General features: G+C 36.7%; 1 protein-coding gene across 2 annotated transcripts in view; it reads right to left on the minus strand.

The window, feature by feature from the left end:
* The window catches only part of RET (ret proto-oncogene), an 83,889-nt gene that overhangs the window by 7,278 nt on the left and 57,027 nt on the right, over positions 1-19,584 (minus strand). For both annotated transcript variants that reach the window (XM_064662547.1, XM_064662548.1), the window contains exons 11-19: positions 17,966-18,085; positions 16,150-16,406; positions 14,838-14,985; positions 11,487-11,594; positions 9,805-10,019; positions 9,588-9,710; positions 7,382-7,452; positions 3,366-3,503; positions 1,346-1,445 (exon numbers count right to left, since the gene is read on the minus strand). In XM_064662547.1, coding sequence (XP_064518617.1) covers positions 1,346-1,445; positions 3,366-3,503; positions 7,382-7,452; positions 9,588-9,710; positions 9,805-10,019; positions 11,487-11,594; positions 14,838-14,985; positions 16,150-16,406; positions 17,966-18,085 — 1,280 coding nt within the window. The remainder of the gene's footprint in view (positions 1-1,345; positions 1,446-3,365; positions 3,504-7,381; positions 7,453-9,587; positions 9,711-9,804; positions 10,020-11,486; positions 11,595-14,837; positions 14,986-16,149; positions 16,407-17,965; positions 18,086-19,584) is intronic.

Genomic DNA, 19,584 nt, shown 5'->3' on the forward strand with positions numbered 1-19,584 from the left:
AAAAGCTGGTTAATGTACAGTGTTGCTGTTTGGGTATAAGGGCTAAATGTGCATTTGCTTTCTTTACAACAAGGAACTACAGACCCCACTGCATTTGTCTTTTGCTAGAACCTCTGGCACCACGGCATCTTTGGAAGCATCTGGTTTGCCTGGACACTGGACATGCCAGAGACACATTAATACTTCCCCTACTTCATTCTGCACATCAGGAAAATACCCCAAAAATTGAAGGGCTGTGCTGATTTCTTTGATTTCTCTTTTTCTCAGTTTCTGGTATGCCCTGATACATATGTATGCCTGAAATACATATATGTAGATACATATGCATGCTTAAAGGAGAAGGTACTCAGATCTCATAATCATTTTAAAAAATCTGTTATATAACAAGAAAATATTGTCAAATAAAGCTTTTGATGCTGTTCTAAAAGTAAATATTTAGGTCAACTGTAAGAATTTGTTGGTTTTCATCTATGCTACCAAATTGCTTTGATGCACAAAAGAAACATGAAGCATTTTTGACTAATCTAAAATACAGTTTTTGTTTTCACAGTGGCTTTTCCTTTGAAAATTTACTGAAATTGAACTTTAAAGGATGAAGTTATGCAATTTTATGAGGGAAAAAAATCTTCAGAACTTGTCACTTAGGCAAGAAGAAAAATGACTAATTTGTCAAGTTCTATTTTGGATTGGTTTTGTTTTAATTATGATGATCATTTCAGAAAACTTGCCAGCTTCTATATTACAAGTCTGTCAGTGGACATGCATATCTTTTGCATACAGATTCTCAACAACTATAAGTTAGTGGTTGATAGAGTGATCTAATGTACAGCCTGGACCTTCCACTTTGCCATTTTTAATTTAGAACTTATTTTTACATTCACATTCTGAACCCAGTTGTTCCCACTTGTTTATTAGCTCTTTTTGCACCCAATGTAAATTCTCAAATCTGATCATAACAGTCGCTGCTATTTCCTCTGGTTGTCATTTGTAACTGCCTCTCTCCCCATAACTATTAGATGGAAAAAAAATTTAAGTTTTTATGTGCAAGTAGGTATGTATACATTTTATAAATATGTGCAACTTGGACTTATTTTTAGACCTCAGTATCCATCATTTAAAGAAACTTTATACAGGATTATAATAGTTCTAAAGTAACTTAGAATGGTGGGATCATACAGCTTTCAGTTCTCTGACTGCATGAAATGCTGCAAGAAACTAGATACGTAAATGCTTCAAGATTTGATGAAAAATAAATCACTTTGCTTTAAAATAAAAATAATTATTTCTGTACATTCAAACTCAGATGATCCCAAAAACTTTCAAAATTCATGCTTTCCACACTTACCCTACTCTTCACCATCATTTTCTCTAGTTCCTTGCTGATCTCAGTAAATGTTGGTCTTTTATCAGGTTCTTGCTTCCAGCAGCGCAACATGAGGTTGTACCTGTGACCCACCACAAGGTGGAAAAAACCCCAAAATTGTTAGAAGTGGCTTGTGCTTCTGCTCAAATAATTTATTGTACTGAAGCTGAACTGTGGCATGAAGGCCATCCACAAGTACATCAATCTCTGCTGTGTTCTGTTAAATGTTCCCTTAAATTAACAACTGACATTCACAACAATGGGCTTTTATTTCCATGAGTCTTTATGAGTTTAAATAATGATGCACTTGGCTGTCCTTGAAGGACTGTAGTCTTAGGTTTCTTTCTCTGTTTTCAGTTTCTCAAGGGACCACCTCCTGTGTAGGCAGCAGGCCAGATTTAATTTAATTTTGTTTGCATATGACACCAAAGAAATTTGTATATCAACCTGAAAAACTCTGCTGTTATACCAGAAAGTAGAAATTTGTTCTTCATTTGCTTAAATTCTTAAAAGTTTCTGTAAACTTTTCTTCAAAGTGAAGTCTAACCTAAGACTATTTGCACAAACTAATGTTCTTTTGATTATTTCTATTATTGTTATTCGATTACATCTGGTTTTATTCTGTCTTTAACTGCCTTCTATGGCATACAGTGTGAAAAGGAAAGGGACCAGAATTAAAGTTTTATGGTGGAGTGACTACCAGACAAATGTTGGCCAAGTTCTGGAAGTGTAACTCTCCAGCCTGTGCTGTTCACATTGTTTTTCTAGCTCAGGTGTTTTCAGGACTAAGTGATCTTGTCACGTAAGTGCTCTAATTGTGAAACAGTTGGCTATGAGAACTAGAGCAACCTATTGAAAAGCACTGCATTTTTTGCTTTCATCCACAATCTCTCTTGCTTGACTGGTTAAAGCAGAGAATGCAATTTAAGAAAAATGGTCCTTAAAGTGGGCTTTCAAAGGCTGTCAGAAAATTTTCTGAGTAAAACAGAAAAATTTGAAAAAAGTCAGAAAACCATGATGTGGCTTGAATAAGAAAATGAAACACAGAGATGGTCAGCTTGCCTAACCTAATAATTATCAATGATATAACATGTTTGAACTGAGGTCTTATTCCCTGGTGAGATGAAACAAAAAAAAAATTAAATATTATACATTTCTTAGAGGATACCTGCTAATCACACTTGTAAACTTCTTCACTGCCCTAAATTCATAAACGCTTAATGCTTTTTCTCTGTCTATTAAAAAAAATGATTTATTATTTATACTGTATTTTCTCAGCCCAGATGTGGCCAAAGCATCCTTCCAATTGAAAATCAGTCAAAAGAGTGGTCACAGTGATTACAGCCTGGTAACTTTCAAAAAAACCACGACCATGACCAGATTTGCAGGCTGAACAGAAATCATGCCTCATCTCCAAATGACATGGAAGACCACAGACAGAATATATTTCATATTGAGAGTGTTTTAATAAATCAGCCAACAAATTATGAACTGTCTCCAAATAGGAAAGAAATTGCCATGGGCTTACCAAGTCACAGAAAAGTTATATCTTCTAGAGTGTAGATTTCTGTGTCAAGGTATCATTTCTCCTTTGTAATGCCAGGACAATTAATAGAGAATGACTGTGGATGGAACATCCGTCTCATTTGCAGGAAAGTACAAAGATATTTTCTTGAATATTTCACCTACCACTGTGTTTTATGAAATTTTCCTCCTTCCCCCACCCTCAAAAGTTTTAAAAGTTCAAACTCTTTTAACTGTTTGGCAAGCATGTTATTCAATATCCTACAAATATTTTTGGATGTAGCTGTAAGGATTTTGTTGGCAATTTTTTTCTGTCACTTTAATGTTCACTAATTTCATGACATTCTTTTAAGCGCTACATATTTTGACTGTATCTCTGAGATATACAGAATAGTATTTATGTGGAATTTATTTAAACTTTTTTTTTAAAGTGCATTTATTAACATTTATGAATCTAATCAGATAAAGAGCTACTTACATTTCTTCACTGCAGTTTTCTGGTCTCTCCATTCTATAGCCTGTTTTTAGGAGGTTAAAGAGTCTTTCAGGAGCAATACCTGGGTAGGGATTGCCTCCCAAAGTAACAATCTCCCATAGCAGAACTCCAAATGACCACCTGAAAAAGACAAAGTGAGCTTTTATTTATAGTGGTGGGTTTCATGAGCTTAGTGTGGCATTCACACAACAAATCTCTTTCTACTGTTTTCAGAACCCAACAAAATTCAAGATACTGCCAAGCCAGAAGGGCTGTACAGATGCAAATAGAGCCATCATTATTCCCAAATACTGTTCATTGAACAGGTTAGCAACCAAAACAGCAGAGAAAATGGAAACCCCTCTTTTATCCATTGACAAAAGCTAACTATATCCTGGGAAGGCCCATCTTCTCTGGACAGCAGAAAGTCCTTCCCATGGTGGCCCAGCCCAAAGGCTTGTTCCTCTTCTATGCAGTGCTCCTGCAAGTGCCCCTCTTTTTCCTCTGGCTACAGAGGGAGTTTAACATCCCTAATTAGCCCTTAGAGTCCTAATCAGAAATAACTGTCTAAATCAAATTTACACAGTTACCAAGGGACTGGTTTGCTGTCTCGACTATGAGATAGCACAATGTATTTACTTCAACCACATCAGCTGGTCTGTTGGGCCATTTCAGTGATTCAGGACCTAATTTTCTAATGAATGAAGAGGAAAGAATTTATTCTGGAAATACCAGATGCCTAAAATAAAGTTTGACATAGAACAGAAGAAACTATTTTCTATAATGAACAGAAGAAATGGTGAATTTATAAACCTGCTTTACTGAGGAGCTCAAACAAAAAGACCTTGTGCAATAGGTTGGAAGTATTTAGAAGAATTAATCCATTTTTGGAGGGCAGGCCAGGAGAAGAGAGGCAAAAATACTTCCCTTTCCTTAGTGAAAGGCTTTTTTGAGAGACAAAGGAGCTACAAATTACATTGAATCTGCTCAACTGACAGAATTGAAAAAATCTGGATGTTCAAAATGAAGGAAACTTTTTCACTCAAAGGGAATGCTCAGTAGGATTCATCTGGAAGCAAAATTGCATACAATTTATGAAAAAATGTTAGCTTTGGTAATTTCTCTGTAAATTCTACTTTTAAGAAAATTTTAGGAAGTGTTACACACCTACTGCCAAACCAAACAGGGGTATCTAATTCCCTGTGAAAATTCCATCACAAAATGGTAGCCAAATACCTCACCTCCTGTCTGACTACATTCCACCTGCGCTTCTCACATTCTAAAGAACAATGGTAAGCCCAAAAGTACAGCAATAAAACTTCCAAAAGGATCAGAGAAGCCAAAGTGACTCTCACACAGTCCTAAGTGGTATGCTGCCATTCTTCTCCCTAATGCCATTCATTGAATTAATTTTTAATCACTCTGCACATTCTTGAAAGCTTATGAATATTTATAGCATTTTCATATACTTTATTAATATTTCTCCTCATACCCTTTTTGAAGTCAATTATGCTCTGCCATCAGGTTATAATTCTGTCCATGATTAATTCAAATAAACTTTGGAGCATGAGAGGCTTTATTTTTAAAATCCACTTCTGCTTAAGAGGAATTTTACAGAATTATGGAAGGAGAGATCAGATGAATAATTTCTTAATTAAAACTGTTTAGTAGATGGATGTATTAGAATAGAATGCTATAGAATGCTGCAATACTTCAAAATTATTATACAAATTAAACACTGTGGGAGGACAAATGAGGGATGAAAAATTTTCCTCTAAGTTATGTTTATTGCTGAATAAAAATATGATCAGAAGAAGGCAGGAAAGAAAAGTATGTGAAGAGGAAGACAGTATGCTTGCTTTCCACTGATGTCATTGACCTCTGAAGCAAAAATGGGATTTTTGTAAATGCTGGCAAGTGGTACTGCTATTAAGCTTTGCTAACCACTAACTATATAGAACAGCTTTAGAAAGCTGGAAAATAGAAACACAAAATATCAGAAAAAAGAGCATATTGGAATGGTTGATGAGTAATATGTTCACCTAAAATATAACTGCATCACCACAAACAACAAAGAATATCCATAAAATAATATTTTCAGTGAGTGCAATTATCTAAAAAAATAACAATCAATGCTTCAAAAAAAGTACTTCATTGATCAGTCTGCTGCTGTTGAACTGGCATCCGTGGAATCCAGTGCTGGAGAGGATTTGGATTGCAACTCTGCGTGGCCTTGGTTCTGCTCTGTAGGAACTTGGCTAAATTAGGAGCTGCTGCACAGCACTCAGATGATTTAATGTATAATGACACGGCGAAGGTGACCCCACCAAGTGAGTCAAAGGCACCGTGTAAGCACGTGCAGATATTTAGCACCTTTATGCCCTTGTACTGAAGCAGACCTACAAAACACAAGGCAGTGCTCTCTTCAGAACGCCTGATGCATCTCCAAGGAAGCTGGTAAATCAGCACAGCGTCACAGGAGACACTAACCCAGACCTGGGTAGTGGGAAAGCCACAGAGCACCAGCGTGTTGTGTCGCTCAGGGCTCTGAGCTTGCCTGATGCCAGCCGGGCAATCTCTGCGTGGTGTTGTACAAGAAACAGGCTCCTGGGCTTGCTTAATAACAGCCCGTCAGGAAAACAAATGGGGAGGAATGATGCTGGATCCACAAGATCAATCAGCAATCAAAGAAGAGGCAGTTACATGACAACACAATCTGTTCTGGCCCCAAACCGTAGTGACAAAACTGTTTTGAAGAAAATGAAGAAATTAAAAATATGCTAAGAAGTTTTTAGAGGAATTTTAACAATTCTCTGAGAAAAGCAGATTTAAAGAAGCAAGTCAGAACAACGGATGCTCTGAGGAGGATAAAAAGAGACCCAGAAAAACCTGGAAGGGGATCTACGTAAATGTGACATTCTCTCAAGAATTACCCCAATCTTTTTTTCTTTTCTTACTCCAACTGAAACTAAATAAAGGAAAATACTTTGGAAATTCATTTTGTAAGGAATTTCCAAGGCATGCAAAATACTTTATTTCACTACTGCAGAGAAAAGAGTAAAAAATAAATGTAATTATTTTAGAAGTACAAATCAAAAGATGCTTATTTGGACATTTGCTATTATCAAAGTGTTTTTGCCCTCAAAGTGCAATGCCACTGAAATTGGTATGTTTTACTCCATTTGAGTGTAATGAAAACATTACTTTAGTCACGTCCTCTCTTTCAAGGGAAACTTGAAAGGTATCAAAATGTTACCTAGCAGAAAATCAGGCATAAGTACTGCTGCTTTTACAGTCCTTCAGAGGTTTTTCTCCTAAATAAATAATACTCAGTGTCTACCTGGTGAAATCACAAGCATCATTCACCCCAAAGAGAAAGAAATGCAAGTATCTGATCTTAACGTGAAAACAGCTTAGCTGTGGTTGTTTTGTCACCTCATCATCACAGGTGGAGATAGCAGCATATCCATCTTCAGGGTCTCTATTTCCCTAATCATGCAAATGAATTTGTATTTTGGCACTGGAACTGGACCATTCCCCTAAGGTCTGAACTGACTGTCATTAAAATTAATTGGAGTTTTGTCATTGATTCCAATAGGAGTGAGGTCAGGCATTAAATTCTTCCTCCCTTCTTCCAATCCATCTCTCACCTGCCAGTAAGTGTTACAGACAAGTGATGAACAGAACTGAGAAGTTCAGATACAGCTATTACCTTTAGCTAAGACAAATCATTTGTGTTTATAAATTCAAAGGCAATCGTGTCACATGGACACATCCAACCCTTGTTGATTTCAACAGGAATTATGTACATAAATACCTCTGATAATCTTTTATTCATATTTAATTCAATGGCAAAAATCTTATGTATCATTGCCAGTTGATGGTGCCATCCAAACTGTGTTTTTCATGGTTTTTTTGCAAGAGTAACCAGTCTGGCTCCTATGTACCTTGTTGTGCTTCCTCCCTCATCTCCTTAAACAAGCACAGAAACCAGAAAGTATGCAAGGATTTACACTTACACATCACTTTGTGTTGTATAGATATGGTCAAATAGGGACTCTATGGCCATCCATTTCACAGGTATTCGACCCTAGGAGGTAAAAATGCAACAATGCAATTACTGGTCAGAAAATTAAGTTTCCTAGTGAAAAAAAAAAAGGTATTTATCTTCAAAATGATAAAAGATACTCTATCCATACTATAGCATTTTTCAATGGACTTGATGATTTGGCATTTCATAAGAAAAATAGTGAGGACAATTGTAAGAGTTTTTAAAATCACTCATTCATTTCATTTCATACACTTAGCAATCTAATTATGTGTGAGAAGGTTGTGTGGTTTTTTTGCTGGTGGTCACCAGTTTTAAGCCAGATAAACTCAGCTCTCCTCTTAACAAAGAACTTCCAAAGTGTGCAAGTGCAAAAATGATGGGGAATGATGGTTAAAGAAAAAGAGCTATCTCATTTATATAAGGGATGATGCATAAATGGAAGGAGCCTGATACCTTTGATTTCAAAACTGAACCTGGACAGCCATATTTGGTTACTAGTTTCTAAATGGAATCTACATATTGCTACTTTTCACTGGTAGAAATTCACTAGAAAATCTGAAAAATCTGCCCCAGATATTCATGAAAATCTAGGTTTGCAAAATTTCAAGATGTTTCATAACCTTTGCAATATGACTAGCATTCATATGCCTTACTTTTCATTCCCATGAAATTCATATATATCTATGCAAAACCTGTTTTAGTAGGATTTAAAACTTATCCTTCTGCCTTCCTCTCAATATTTTATTTCCCCTGTCTCCCCATCCAAGCAGACAGATGCTTGCTAGGCTCTGAATAGTACTACAGGCGAAGAGTGTCTCAGAAGTGAAGAGAAAATATCCATTCAGTATATCATGGCCCACCAAGTAAAATGAAACTGCCTAAATGCCTTTATGTGAATGCATCATTCTTAAAATACAGAGTAACTGGTACAGATCAGTGTAAAAATATATCAGAAAACAGCTAAACAAACTTGCTAAAACCCTTTTACATAAGACCATGTCTTCTAAAAGTTTTTTTTCTTCTCAGCTTGTTTTGACTTATGAAACATTCACAAAAACTGGTCTGAAAAAACAGGGAAAGCTAAACTGAAAATGCATGGTATTTATGGAAATCTTTTCATAAAATTCTAACATTTTTACATGCAAAAATTCTGTTGGCAACTCTTTCATATTAAGTCAGAGAGGGAACTGAACCAACAATGCTCATCTGATAAAGTCAATAGAAAGTTGTGTTCATGAAGATCACAGTCTAGCCTGGGATTGACTCATGGAAATTCTTCTGATGTCAGAGACAGGTGGATGAAAACGGCAGAAAGCAGGATTTATCTTACTCTATTTGACAGTGGCTTTCAAAAGAATAATTAAATGGCAAGCCTTATCTTCTTAGTCTCAAAGTTATAATGCTCAAGTGTTTCTTTTGCAGGAAAGTAGTGACATAACAACTTGTCTTTCCATCAAATTTCCTTTCACAGTCCTACAGGTGAAAGGTTACCATATGCTGTCTACTGCCATGAGCACTGTGAGAAGGCAGAACTTTATCAAGGCACCCAATAATAATTTACTCTGGTAGGAAAAACACAACTACTTTAAGTAACCTCTGGCAGATATCATGAGCTCCTGATCTACTCCGACCTGTGATGTAAAATTTTGATTAATATTTGGCATCTTTCATACATCATTCGGAAGTGTTTGTAAGAGGGCTTTGCTTCAGGTCTTCTGTGTAGAAGTGATCATTCCTAAAATTAGGATCTTTATATAAATTGACTATACTTCTTTCAGCTCCTTGAGATTTTTTGTTTATATTTTTAATTATAAATCGGAAGAGACAAAGAAAAAAGATGTGTGGTTTTGTTTGTGTTTTCACACTGTGTGATGAGGAACTGGATAAATAAGGAGTGGAATGAGAGGACTTGATAAATGAGGAGTGGAAAAGCTAACAGTGACTTAAATATGATACATCTTTTACATATATATATACACACCTATATATATATTTTTCTGTCCCAATGATTTAGTTCATGATTTTGTTTCATCTTAATTTTTATTTCTTTAAAATAAAGAATTATTTTAAATTAACAGCTATTATCTTTTTCACCCATGCTCAAGTGCTGCAGTATAAATTAATTTTCTTGATTAGCTAATAATTTTCAGTACCGCTTTTAATGTGCACTGTACCTTGCTCCTCTTTACGTACGAATCTTCTTCATATACATCACGTGAGAGGCCGAAATCAGAAATCTTCATTTTGCGCCCTTCTGCCACCAACACATTTCTGGCTGCTAAATCCCGATGCACGAGCTTTCGGAAGGAAACAACAGCCGTGTTTATGCTTCTTGTGGAGGAACCAAGAGCTGACGTGTCTATCACAAGCACACACGTTACACTGCCCTACCTTCATTTCCGCCAGGTACTGCATCCCGCGGGATATCTGCCACGCAAACGAGATCAGATCTCCCATTGTCAAGGCTCTCTCATCAGGGTTGTCCAAATAACTTGAATTTCTGTTGCCATCACCACCCACGTAGCTTGGGCCTACTTTTCGACTTTCCCTGAGGAAACTGCGCAAGGAGCCGTATTTAGCATATTCCACAATTAAATACAGTGGGCCTGAAAGAAACAAACACACGGATAAGTAAACAACTAACAGATAACCATTTTATGGGTTTTTTTTCAAAAAAGTTTCTTCTAGTCAGCACATTGCTCCAGACACCTCTGGCCTTTATGTAAAAAGCACTGAATCAGCCAGAGAATGAGAATATTTTTAGCTTACATGCTCTATGCAAAGTGAGTGAGTTTCAGCCTAAATCAAGGCAGAATGCTGGCTCCTGCCTATATTCCCTCATCTAGATAATTTGAGACCAAAAAAAATAAAAGAGACAACCTTCTTACAAATCAGATCTGTGAAACAGCCTTAGAGAAACTTTAAAAAAAAAATTAAAATAAAAATAATTTTCTTGAGCTTGTGACACTGAGCTCAAATCATCTGCTAATTCCAGCATTGCATTTAAGGTGCCTTTTGAGAGCACTTAGAAACATTCTGGCGTTGCAATCCATTAATTTCTGCTCCCCATTATCCACATGAATAATACCTACTCAGTACCTTAATGCTAAATACATTTGTCTGCTCTATCAAAGCCCTCCCACCTCAGACACTAATGAATTAACTTGATATTTATTAAAAGCCTGTGACTCAGAAAAATTTCACTTCCTTTGGGATGAAAAAATACATTGTTCTGAAAAGAAAAAAAATAACCCGCCCCACTGGTTCATTACCTTACTAAGACTCAGAGATGACTCACTCCTGAACTACAATCTCTGTCTACAACTAAGAGTGCCACTTGCAACAGAATTGGGTGGCAAAGAAGGCAGGCCTTTGCCCAGAGTTGCAGAATCCATACTGTGATTTTAGGCTGCACAACTGCAGATGCAAAAGGAAGAGAATGTTGCCGTGCAACTTCATTCAAAATGAGCAGTTTCTGTGTACAACAAAATTTGCTTCATTGGCAGCTTATAATACACGTGTCTGAAGATTTTCCCCCTTGAAATATACCCATCCATGACTGTGGCTTTTAGCAACCATTTTGTAAGAGGGAGATAATAGTTTCATGACAGTGGAGGAAAACTGAGTATTAATCCAACTATCCAGCTACATTTTAACAGAAGGATTCTGTAGTTGTCTTTTTGCATTATTTTAGTATAAATAATAACAACAATAATAAAAATTCAATTAAACTTGAAATATAACCCACATTAGAAAACACTTACTGAGCATCAAGATAATATAAAAATATATATTGATTGGAAGAGAATTCATAGGAGACTTGTTAATTTAAAATAGCTTCAAAATCAAAAAGTGCATTGAAGAAAACCATTGAAGAATGCTTAGTTACACTGGAATACTATTTCCCCTTCCTTTCAAACACTGTTTTTCTTATATGTCCCTCATTTTTTTCAGCCAGCAGCAAATTTAAAGAGTGCTCAGCAATTATTAAGCAGTGGTACAAACCCATCAATGAACTGGTTTTGTTTCCTTGCTTGATGGTTTTGTCTTAATAACAAGCTTCTAATATTTACCATCTTGACTGCAGGCTCCATAAAGTTTGATGACATGGGGATGGTTCACCTGTTTCAAGAGGTTGAACTCTGAAAGTAGATCTCGCAGCTCACTCTGGGAAGCATTTTCTGCAGAAAGTGACCAAACACACAGTTATGATTAGGAAAGCATTACTCAAGAGTTCTCTAAGTACCATTTGAACTACGACATCTACCATCAATCCTGGAGTTAGCAAGGGGTTGGAAAACTCTCCACAGGAGAGGAATTTCCCCATGTCCACTGTCCTGCAGTCATTCACATCAGAACCTAGTGAAAGTTGCTGCTGTTCTGGCTTGGTAGTAACCTGCTCTGGTCACCACTTTGCCCTGAGACAAATGACTACAGGACAAGTAGGTCAGGCAAGAATCCAGACCAGAGTCTGTAATGTGTTGCAAATGCCATGAAATTACTACAGACCTTTTCTAGTTTTCTAGAGAAACTTTTTAGGGTGAATCAGTGCAATCAAAGCTTCAGAAGCATAAGAAAGACAAGATTTTACGTTGATCAAACCAAAAAAGGCTCTCTCAGTTAACTGACAGGATAAAGCCCTCCTCCTCCTAAATACATTTTCCAACAGAGTAAAAATCCACTAATCTACTAACAGAGATCCAGATTTAGAGTTCAGAAGCTAAATGTGTAGTTCAGACTGATTTTACTGGGTCACATGTATGCAGAGTCAGTGAGAATCATGTGATAATATATGGCCTCTAGAGGCTTTCTTAGCCTTTCAAGTGTTTGGGCTTTTTTGAAAAATTCTTCAGACTGACAAGTTTCCTGTTTGGACACACTGGGGCTTGAAGGAGATTCCTAGTCATAAAGACACTGTGGGTCAGAGATAACCCTTTTGTTACCTCACCTTAAATCTCTCTGACACACAGAACCTGCCTGGATAGTTTCTACAGTGTGACACTGGGCATTTGACAAGTATGTGAGTTGGGCATTTGACAAGTACGGGTTCATCCTTATTTAAGGCTAATAAAAACAAGTTCAGCTTCTGCTTTTTGGTAGCTTGCTGTATGTTTTCCCATAAAGGCGGTAAGCACCAAAGGATTAATTTATATATTCATTTAAAATACATGTGCGACTAGTTTGCTCTGATGAGAATAATTTTTATTCTGTTGTACTATATGTTTCCATCACTACCATATGTTTGTATCCACCATAGATTATCTCATAGTCTGAATCTCCACTCATAGTAGAGTCTTCTACCCCAGGGAGTACAATATCGGATGGTCTCTCAATACTGAGGAGGCCTACAAAAAATATCTATTTATGTAAACCAAAAATAAGAACATCAACTTAATGCCCGTGAGAAAAGTCCTATTTTTCTAGTTCTGGAGTAATGTGACATGAACACACACAACAGAACAAAATTCTCCATGTACCATGCCTGTTTATCTGCTGGAAAATCTAACTTCGAATGGAGACATCTAGCCCTGAAGCTTTAAGCCCCCTTTTTTTTTTCCCCACAAATTACCAATAATTTGTATTTACATATTGGTTGGTGTTTCCTGCTTTAATTTTATTGTAATGAGGGCATTCATATCAGGCAGGATGTCAGATTTAATTCATATGAGAAAAGTGGGAATAATGGGGTAAAAAAAAATTATCCCTCTGCTCCTTTAAACATCCATCCATAGCTCCAAGACTATTTTGGCTCAGCTATTTGCTTTTTGCTCCCTGTTCCCTCCCCAGTACATAATGCCAAGTTGACACAGTAGGGGAGAGTCCTACCTTGGTCTGTTTTAACCACAGATTGTGCCCATCTACATAGCTCAGGCAGGAGTTGTCTTTTATAAAATAAGCAGGAAGCTTTCTCCATTAACATCCTGGTGCACCTACCATTGCCTTTTAAATATCAGACATAGTCTGGTATAGTCCCTGGCTTGGACAAATTACCTGCTCTGCATCTGTTACGGAGAAACAATGGGTGATGTTGGCCTGATCCAAAATAACTGTCCTTTATACTTTGTGATAGCATTGCAAAGGGCACTGAAAACTAATACAATGGTTCTTATACTTTGACTGTCATGTGTGAACAGTCAAGTTAAACCAATAATAACACATAAATATTTGCAGAATGACAAATGTTCTCCAGTGTGAAGCTGTAAAAGAGAATTTCAGGTGACTATTAGCAGTTTAATTTACATTACAGAGAGATTCATTAGAGCCTGAAGCATTACCGTAAATGTCAGATCAATTTATTACAATAAGGTGCTTAAAATAAAATTTTACTCCTTCACATTGTCAATTCTGTCAATTCTTTCCTTCATAACAGCTAGGGGAAACTGAATGTTAAATTATCTGCAAGTAAAAGCAACATTTTTACCACTATGTCTTGGAATCTGAACTCAGGCACAGGTTGCTGATGAAAATGTGCTAGAAAAAGCACTGTCACTAAGTGCACAAATAAACATGAAATGAAATAATGACTATTCTATTGATAATGACATACAAGTATTACAAATAATAGTTAACTAGTCTTTACTTCTGAAAAATCTTAGTTCCTAGACTTCCTCCATGTGACCTATTCTCCACTGAACCTCTTGAATGAAGGCATGCACTTCATAATGCATTTATTTCTTAGGTAAAGTGATGGGATATGCAGCATCTTTCAAGCAGCAGCAGATGTAGGTTGAATATAACAGAAATGGTAATAAGTACAACATTTTTCTCTAATGACACGCTTTTACTTATAAGCAGCAGCAGGAAGTGGTTGAGTTCAAGGTCTCATATCATCTTAACATTATCAAGGCATACTTTGTTTTTCCCAGTTCTAAAGTCTTAGGGAAAACTAAGACAGCAGGAGACAGCACTGGGTTATTCAAGCCAGTTTGGCAGAGCTCCTAATGATTGAAAAGCAGATCAGAAAGGATAAAACTAGATGGAATTCTCAATCTGGATGGAATTCTCAATCAGGAAAGTAACTTAATAGGTCTGTTCTGTCTCTTCACATGATTATAACACAATTTATTTGAAAAGCTTTGGTCCAGAAAACTGGATAGAGGGGGAAAAAAAAATCAGAAAGTTTAACAAACCCTCACAATGCCAAACAAAATTAAATACATATGCTATGTTAAGACAGAGGTTCCGTGCACATTATGATTTAGAATTAGTTACTTGGATCAATGTGATGCTAGTTCCTAAAGTCAGAAATCTGTCAGAATATGTCAGAAATCTGTCAGAATATGTCAGAATGCTGCAAGAAATAGAGGTGGTGACACTGGTTGTTTTTAGCCAACCTTTTGCTATCATGCTGACCCCTCTTAAAATCGATTCAGAGATTACCACAAACAGTTTGCAAATCATTTCAAATCCAGATGGGAATGTACCTTTTAACATTTTCACTGCTACAGTGGTATAGCCAGCCCTTCCCTTGAGTCGGAATGCTGTTGCCTTGACAACCTTTCCAAATTCTCCTTCTCCAAGAGTCTTGCCCAGAACTAGGTTCTTCCGAGGGACTTCCCACTTTGGATCTTCCTGCAGGAGAGAAAAGCAACTCTATGAGATGAAGCAAGGAAAAGAAGTGGCTAGCTATGCCCAAAGCATCAATGTTCAGTAGAAGACCATTCCTCAGGAATAGGAACACTTCAGTGTACAGTGTTGGTTGCTCTTTTTATCAATATCAGTGTATTCCTATAAAACCTTATGAATATGTAGGTATTTTGCAAGTGTTTTTTCCATTACCTTGAAAACACCTCCTTTAAAACAGGCTGTACATGTAGTCTATGGATAATGGATTGTATTTGCAGGTCTGGGAAATAGGGTACAAATGAAAAATGAAGCGATACAGAATAAATGCTTGCTTTCAGAATAACTGAATATATGACCTTTGTGAAGAACTAAGTTAGTTTTACTCACAGAATAAGGCTTTCCCTTAAGAATTCATCAGAAAAAACAATTATCCTCTCTTATGAAATTAACACTATTAAACCTTAAGGTTGCAAAATGATGACAGACACAGAAATCAGACAAGCAATTAAAGCAGAACACAAGGTCTGTGAAGACCTCAATATCTCACATTCAAATAGATGTAATGTTGCCACATATGTCACTTAAAGTGTCAGTGTTTCTCTACTGTGTTGGTTCATGAAAATGCACCATCTGGCAAGCATCTTGGGTGGTATGGGATTCAACGAAGAAAAAAATAGGTTAAAGGTATGGCAGCATGACTGGGCAAAAATCCTTAAATGTGGGTAAAACTCCCACACCAACTGACATCCACAATCTGTATGTCAAAAGTCAGGAAGAGATTTTAGCAGGGTTTTTTTGTTATGTTTTAAACTTAGCCTTGTTGTAGTATTATGGCTTATCACAGAGTACAAACCTGCTATTATTAGTATTTAACTGGACAATGTTAAAAGTAAAACCACACTACTATCAAATGCAGTTACATTAGGAAAAAACATGAACTTAAATTAGATGTGAAGTATTACAATATGTTAAAGCACAACAAAAGTGGAAGAACATATAGGCCTTACAAATTATAATGTTTATCCAAATGCTCATTAAGTATCTCCAGTTCCCAGCTTGTACACGTGAATTCCAATGTCATTATTTGTACTGGGTATTTCTATAACATTTTCTGCATGGATAAACAAGGCTGACATCAAAAAACAGCATGCAAAATGACATCAGGCTTACTGGTATTTTAAAGGTGTCTACGGACACCTGGTTCTCCACGGAATCCAGAGAAGGCCGTCGGACGTTACTGGAGGAGTAACTGATGGGGTAGGATTGGGTTGGGCGCCGGAATGTCATTTCTGCAGAGGCAATAGGTGGCTTCGGAGAATTCTTGTGGTAACGATGGATGAAATAGGAAGAAAGCAGCACAGAAATGATGAAGGACAGCAGCACTGCCCCTGCTATCACAGTCTTGCACACTTCATCACATAGTTGCTCTGTGGACCAAGAAGAGCTTCTTAGAATGTTGCTTGTGATCTCCTACTTCTGATTTGGGAGGGCATGTAACACACACAGGTGTGGCAGAAATAGAGCTCAAAATAATTTAATATCCTAGGGAAAAACTTAATAGCTGTTTCGCCAAGAAATTTGAGAAATTGCAAATATGCCCATTGCACTACTACTTCTTTTTATTTTGGACACCAGCAAGGAATTGTTTGCCTAACTGCCTGTGCCAGTGTAGGGGACAGCCAGTTTGACCACATGTTCCTCATCTTCATAGACACTGGCTACCTCTGACACTCTTCTTTAACACCCAGCCTGATATCTTCTGATATCCGATACCACTTATCTCTCTGGATACCTATGACTGAATTTTGCTTGTGCACAGCAGTTTATGGTAGAGTCTTTTAAGCCATCAAATAAACTCTTCTTCAAATAAAAAAAATAATTAATTATTTCAACTGTTAGATAATAAAGAATATTTCTCTTCATCTTTTGGATTATAAGGCGACATAGGATATTTCTGCTTTGTATTTTACAAAGTAATTGTTTCTGAAAACATTGCCTCATGCTGCATCTGCTGCTAAAGAAACATGCAGGCTTTTTCTTCCCCATTTACTACTTCCCTTTCTGCAGAAGCACTTTTAGTGTCTCACTTTAGAAACTTTCTTTAAGTCTGTGTGCCCCCAGACAGCATCCCTAAGGGGTCACTTCCCAAAGAAACTATGAGATCCAAAATAATGTCCTGGGCACTATTGTATCTGAAGTCAGGATTAACTGACTTCACATAAGTAATTAGCTACACCTGCATGCTGTACCTCAGCAATAAGTGGAAACAGCACACTACCTTTCTAGAATAGAAATAAAAAAAGATTAAACAAAAAGAAATAAGAAGGAAGAAGCTTTACGCTTCCCTTTTTTCTTACATCTATTTTAATTTTTCTCTTTCTATATAAATTCTAAATAATTTGGTTTTAGAGTTGCAAAATATTTCATGTTATGTTTATTATTAGCCATAATAAATACAATTTTAAAAATCCATTATCTGTTTCAATCTGTTTCAAACAACTGCACAAAGCTTTTCTATTTAAACAAAGGTCAATGAAAAAAGCAATCCACTCCTCCTCCTGATACCATGGGTGCTGGCTATCTCTGACATTTTGAAGCTGAGATTTTCAGAAATTATTAGGAAGCTGGAATTACTTAAAAGTAATAGAAGTCATTTTAATGCTCCTAGGGGCCTCTGTAAATATCAGGTGAGTCTCACTGAAATGCAAATGCTGCTGGAAATCAAAGGACTACTGACTTGTTTGTCATGTGGTAATGAACAAAAAAGAATCTTTAGCCAAGGCTATAAATAACCACTCTGGAATTTTTCAGGCTCCACAGTAGATGTCAAGGTGACAGTTCTTAACTAGTTGTATGTTAGCAGTCTCTGAACAAAGATATTGCTTATTAGCAAGCCCACAAGTGTAGATCATTGTACATATACACGTGGTAGATACAAAGAGAGAAAAAGATTACTATGACAACAGCAGATAATGTTTAGACTTACCTTTGATATCATCTTTCTCACAATAACAGTTCTGTCTTGGGAAGCAGTAACAAATTCCATGTCCTGACTTAATTCCAAGATTTCCAATACCCTTCCCATGGCCACCAATAATGTTTCCACCTAATCAAATACAGACAAAAGCTAAGATTCTTACATGTAGGTGAAAGGGAATAAAAGGCTCAGAGTTAGCCATGGGTTTTTCCCAGTATCTGGAATTTGACAGGGCAGCACAATGCAGCAGTAATGACAGGGACTCCTGAGGGGAGACTCTAAATTCTGAAATTTCTGAGATTCTGAAATAGGGGGACTTGGACTGTTTAAACATTAGTCCTCATTAGCAGTTATTGAGTTCCGTTCCTGGTTCTGATGCCAATTTCCCCTTACTTTGGAAAAGTCAGCATAATATTCTAGGTATCATTTGTTCCATTGTCAAATGGAGATAATGATACTCAACCACCTCTGTAAAATGCCACGGGACAGTCTAGTGAAAAGCACTAAGTGCCAAGTGTAAGTGATTAAAAAATGGATCTTTCTTTATCTAGAAATGCACTGTTCAATATTATGAAAAAGCACAGAAACTCATACTCTTGATTTCAAACAGGAGTTTTTCATGTAGAGTAACAGTAACTCTTCCAAGTAAATAATTTTTTTCTGTATATATTATAAAAATGACCATTACTCATGACATTTTCCATCTATAAGCTTCCTTTAATCACCAACACCATTGTATAGACAGAAACCAGTTAAATTCTGAAGCTTAGCTGATTTTCAGAAAAATCACCTAAACCATGAAGGTATTCAAAAGATTAAAAAGTAGTTTTTTCAATATAGTCTTCTTTTTATTTCAGTTCATTGTCCTCCATCCCATCTAATGCAGTAGTAGAGCAAATATTTCTTTTCCATTTTTGGGGACTTGTAAAATGAACAGAGAAGGACAATATTTTTTCCAACATAAAGGCAAACATCCTTTTTTAGGAGAGTATTTAAGCAAAATAGATTTTGACCGTCCTTCTCAAGAGGCCACACCTACTAAACTGTCTGCAACTCAGCTGGTTAATTTTGGAAGAGACTCTGCTGAGTCACTGCTCTCTGAGCTGACACTTAAAGAAGCATCAGTGTTCCCAAAAAGTCTTGATTATGCTCCCCGCCACTCCCTAGCCAACTTTCTCTGTCGTGACAAGGTGATGAAATAACGTTCCCCTTCGCCTCAGAAAATGTTATGTATTTATGTATATTTGCTCATGTTTGAGGACCTGGAAGAAGGGGGAAGCAGGGAATGAGCCAGTCCTTCTTAAACTGTTCTTGAGCAAGGGATTTGAAGACAAAGGGGTTTTACACAGCAGGGAAAGGAGTGCATTGTTACTGCAGCTGTACTTTAGAAACATGGAACTTCCTATACACATTCCAGAGACCAAAAAGCTTAATTTTCACCAAAGCATTGCTGGTAGGGAAATTCCAGGAATTGTCACTATTGTTTTGGATTGTGTGATGTTTCACATACTCCTGTTTAAAATCATCAGCTGTCCTGTAGTGGGAAAGGGCTTTCCCTGCTTCAAAGTCATTTGGAAAAAGAGTAAAACATGGCCCTATTCCACAGTATGTAGAAACTCCAGAAATTC

This window comes from Pseudopipra pipra, chromosome 8 (genome assembly GCF_036250125.1).
Source record: "Pseudopipra pipra isolate bDixPip1 chromosome 8, bDixPip1.hap1, whole genome shotgun sequence".
NCBI lineage: Eukaryota > Metazoa > Chordata > Aves > Passeriformes > Pipridae > Pseudopipra > Pseudopipra pipra.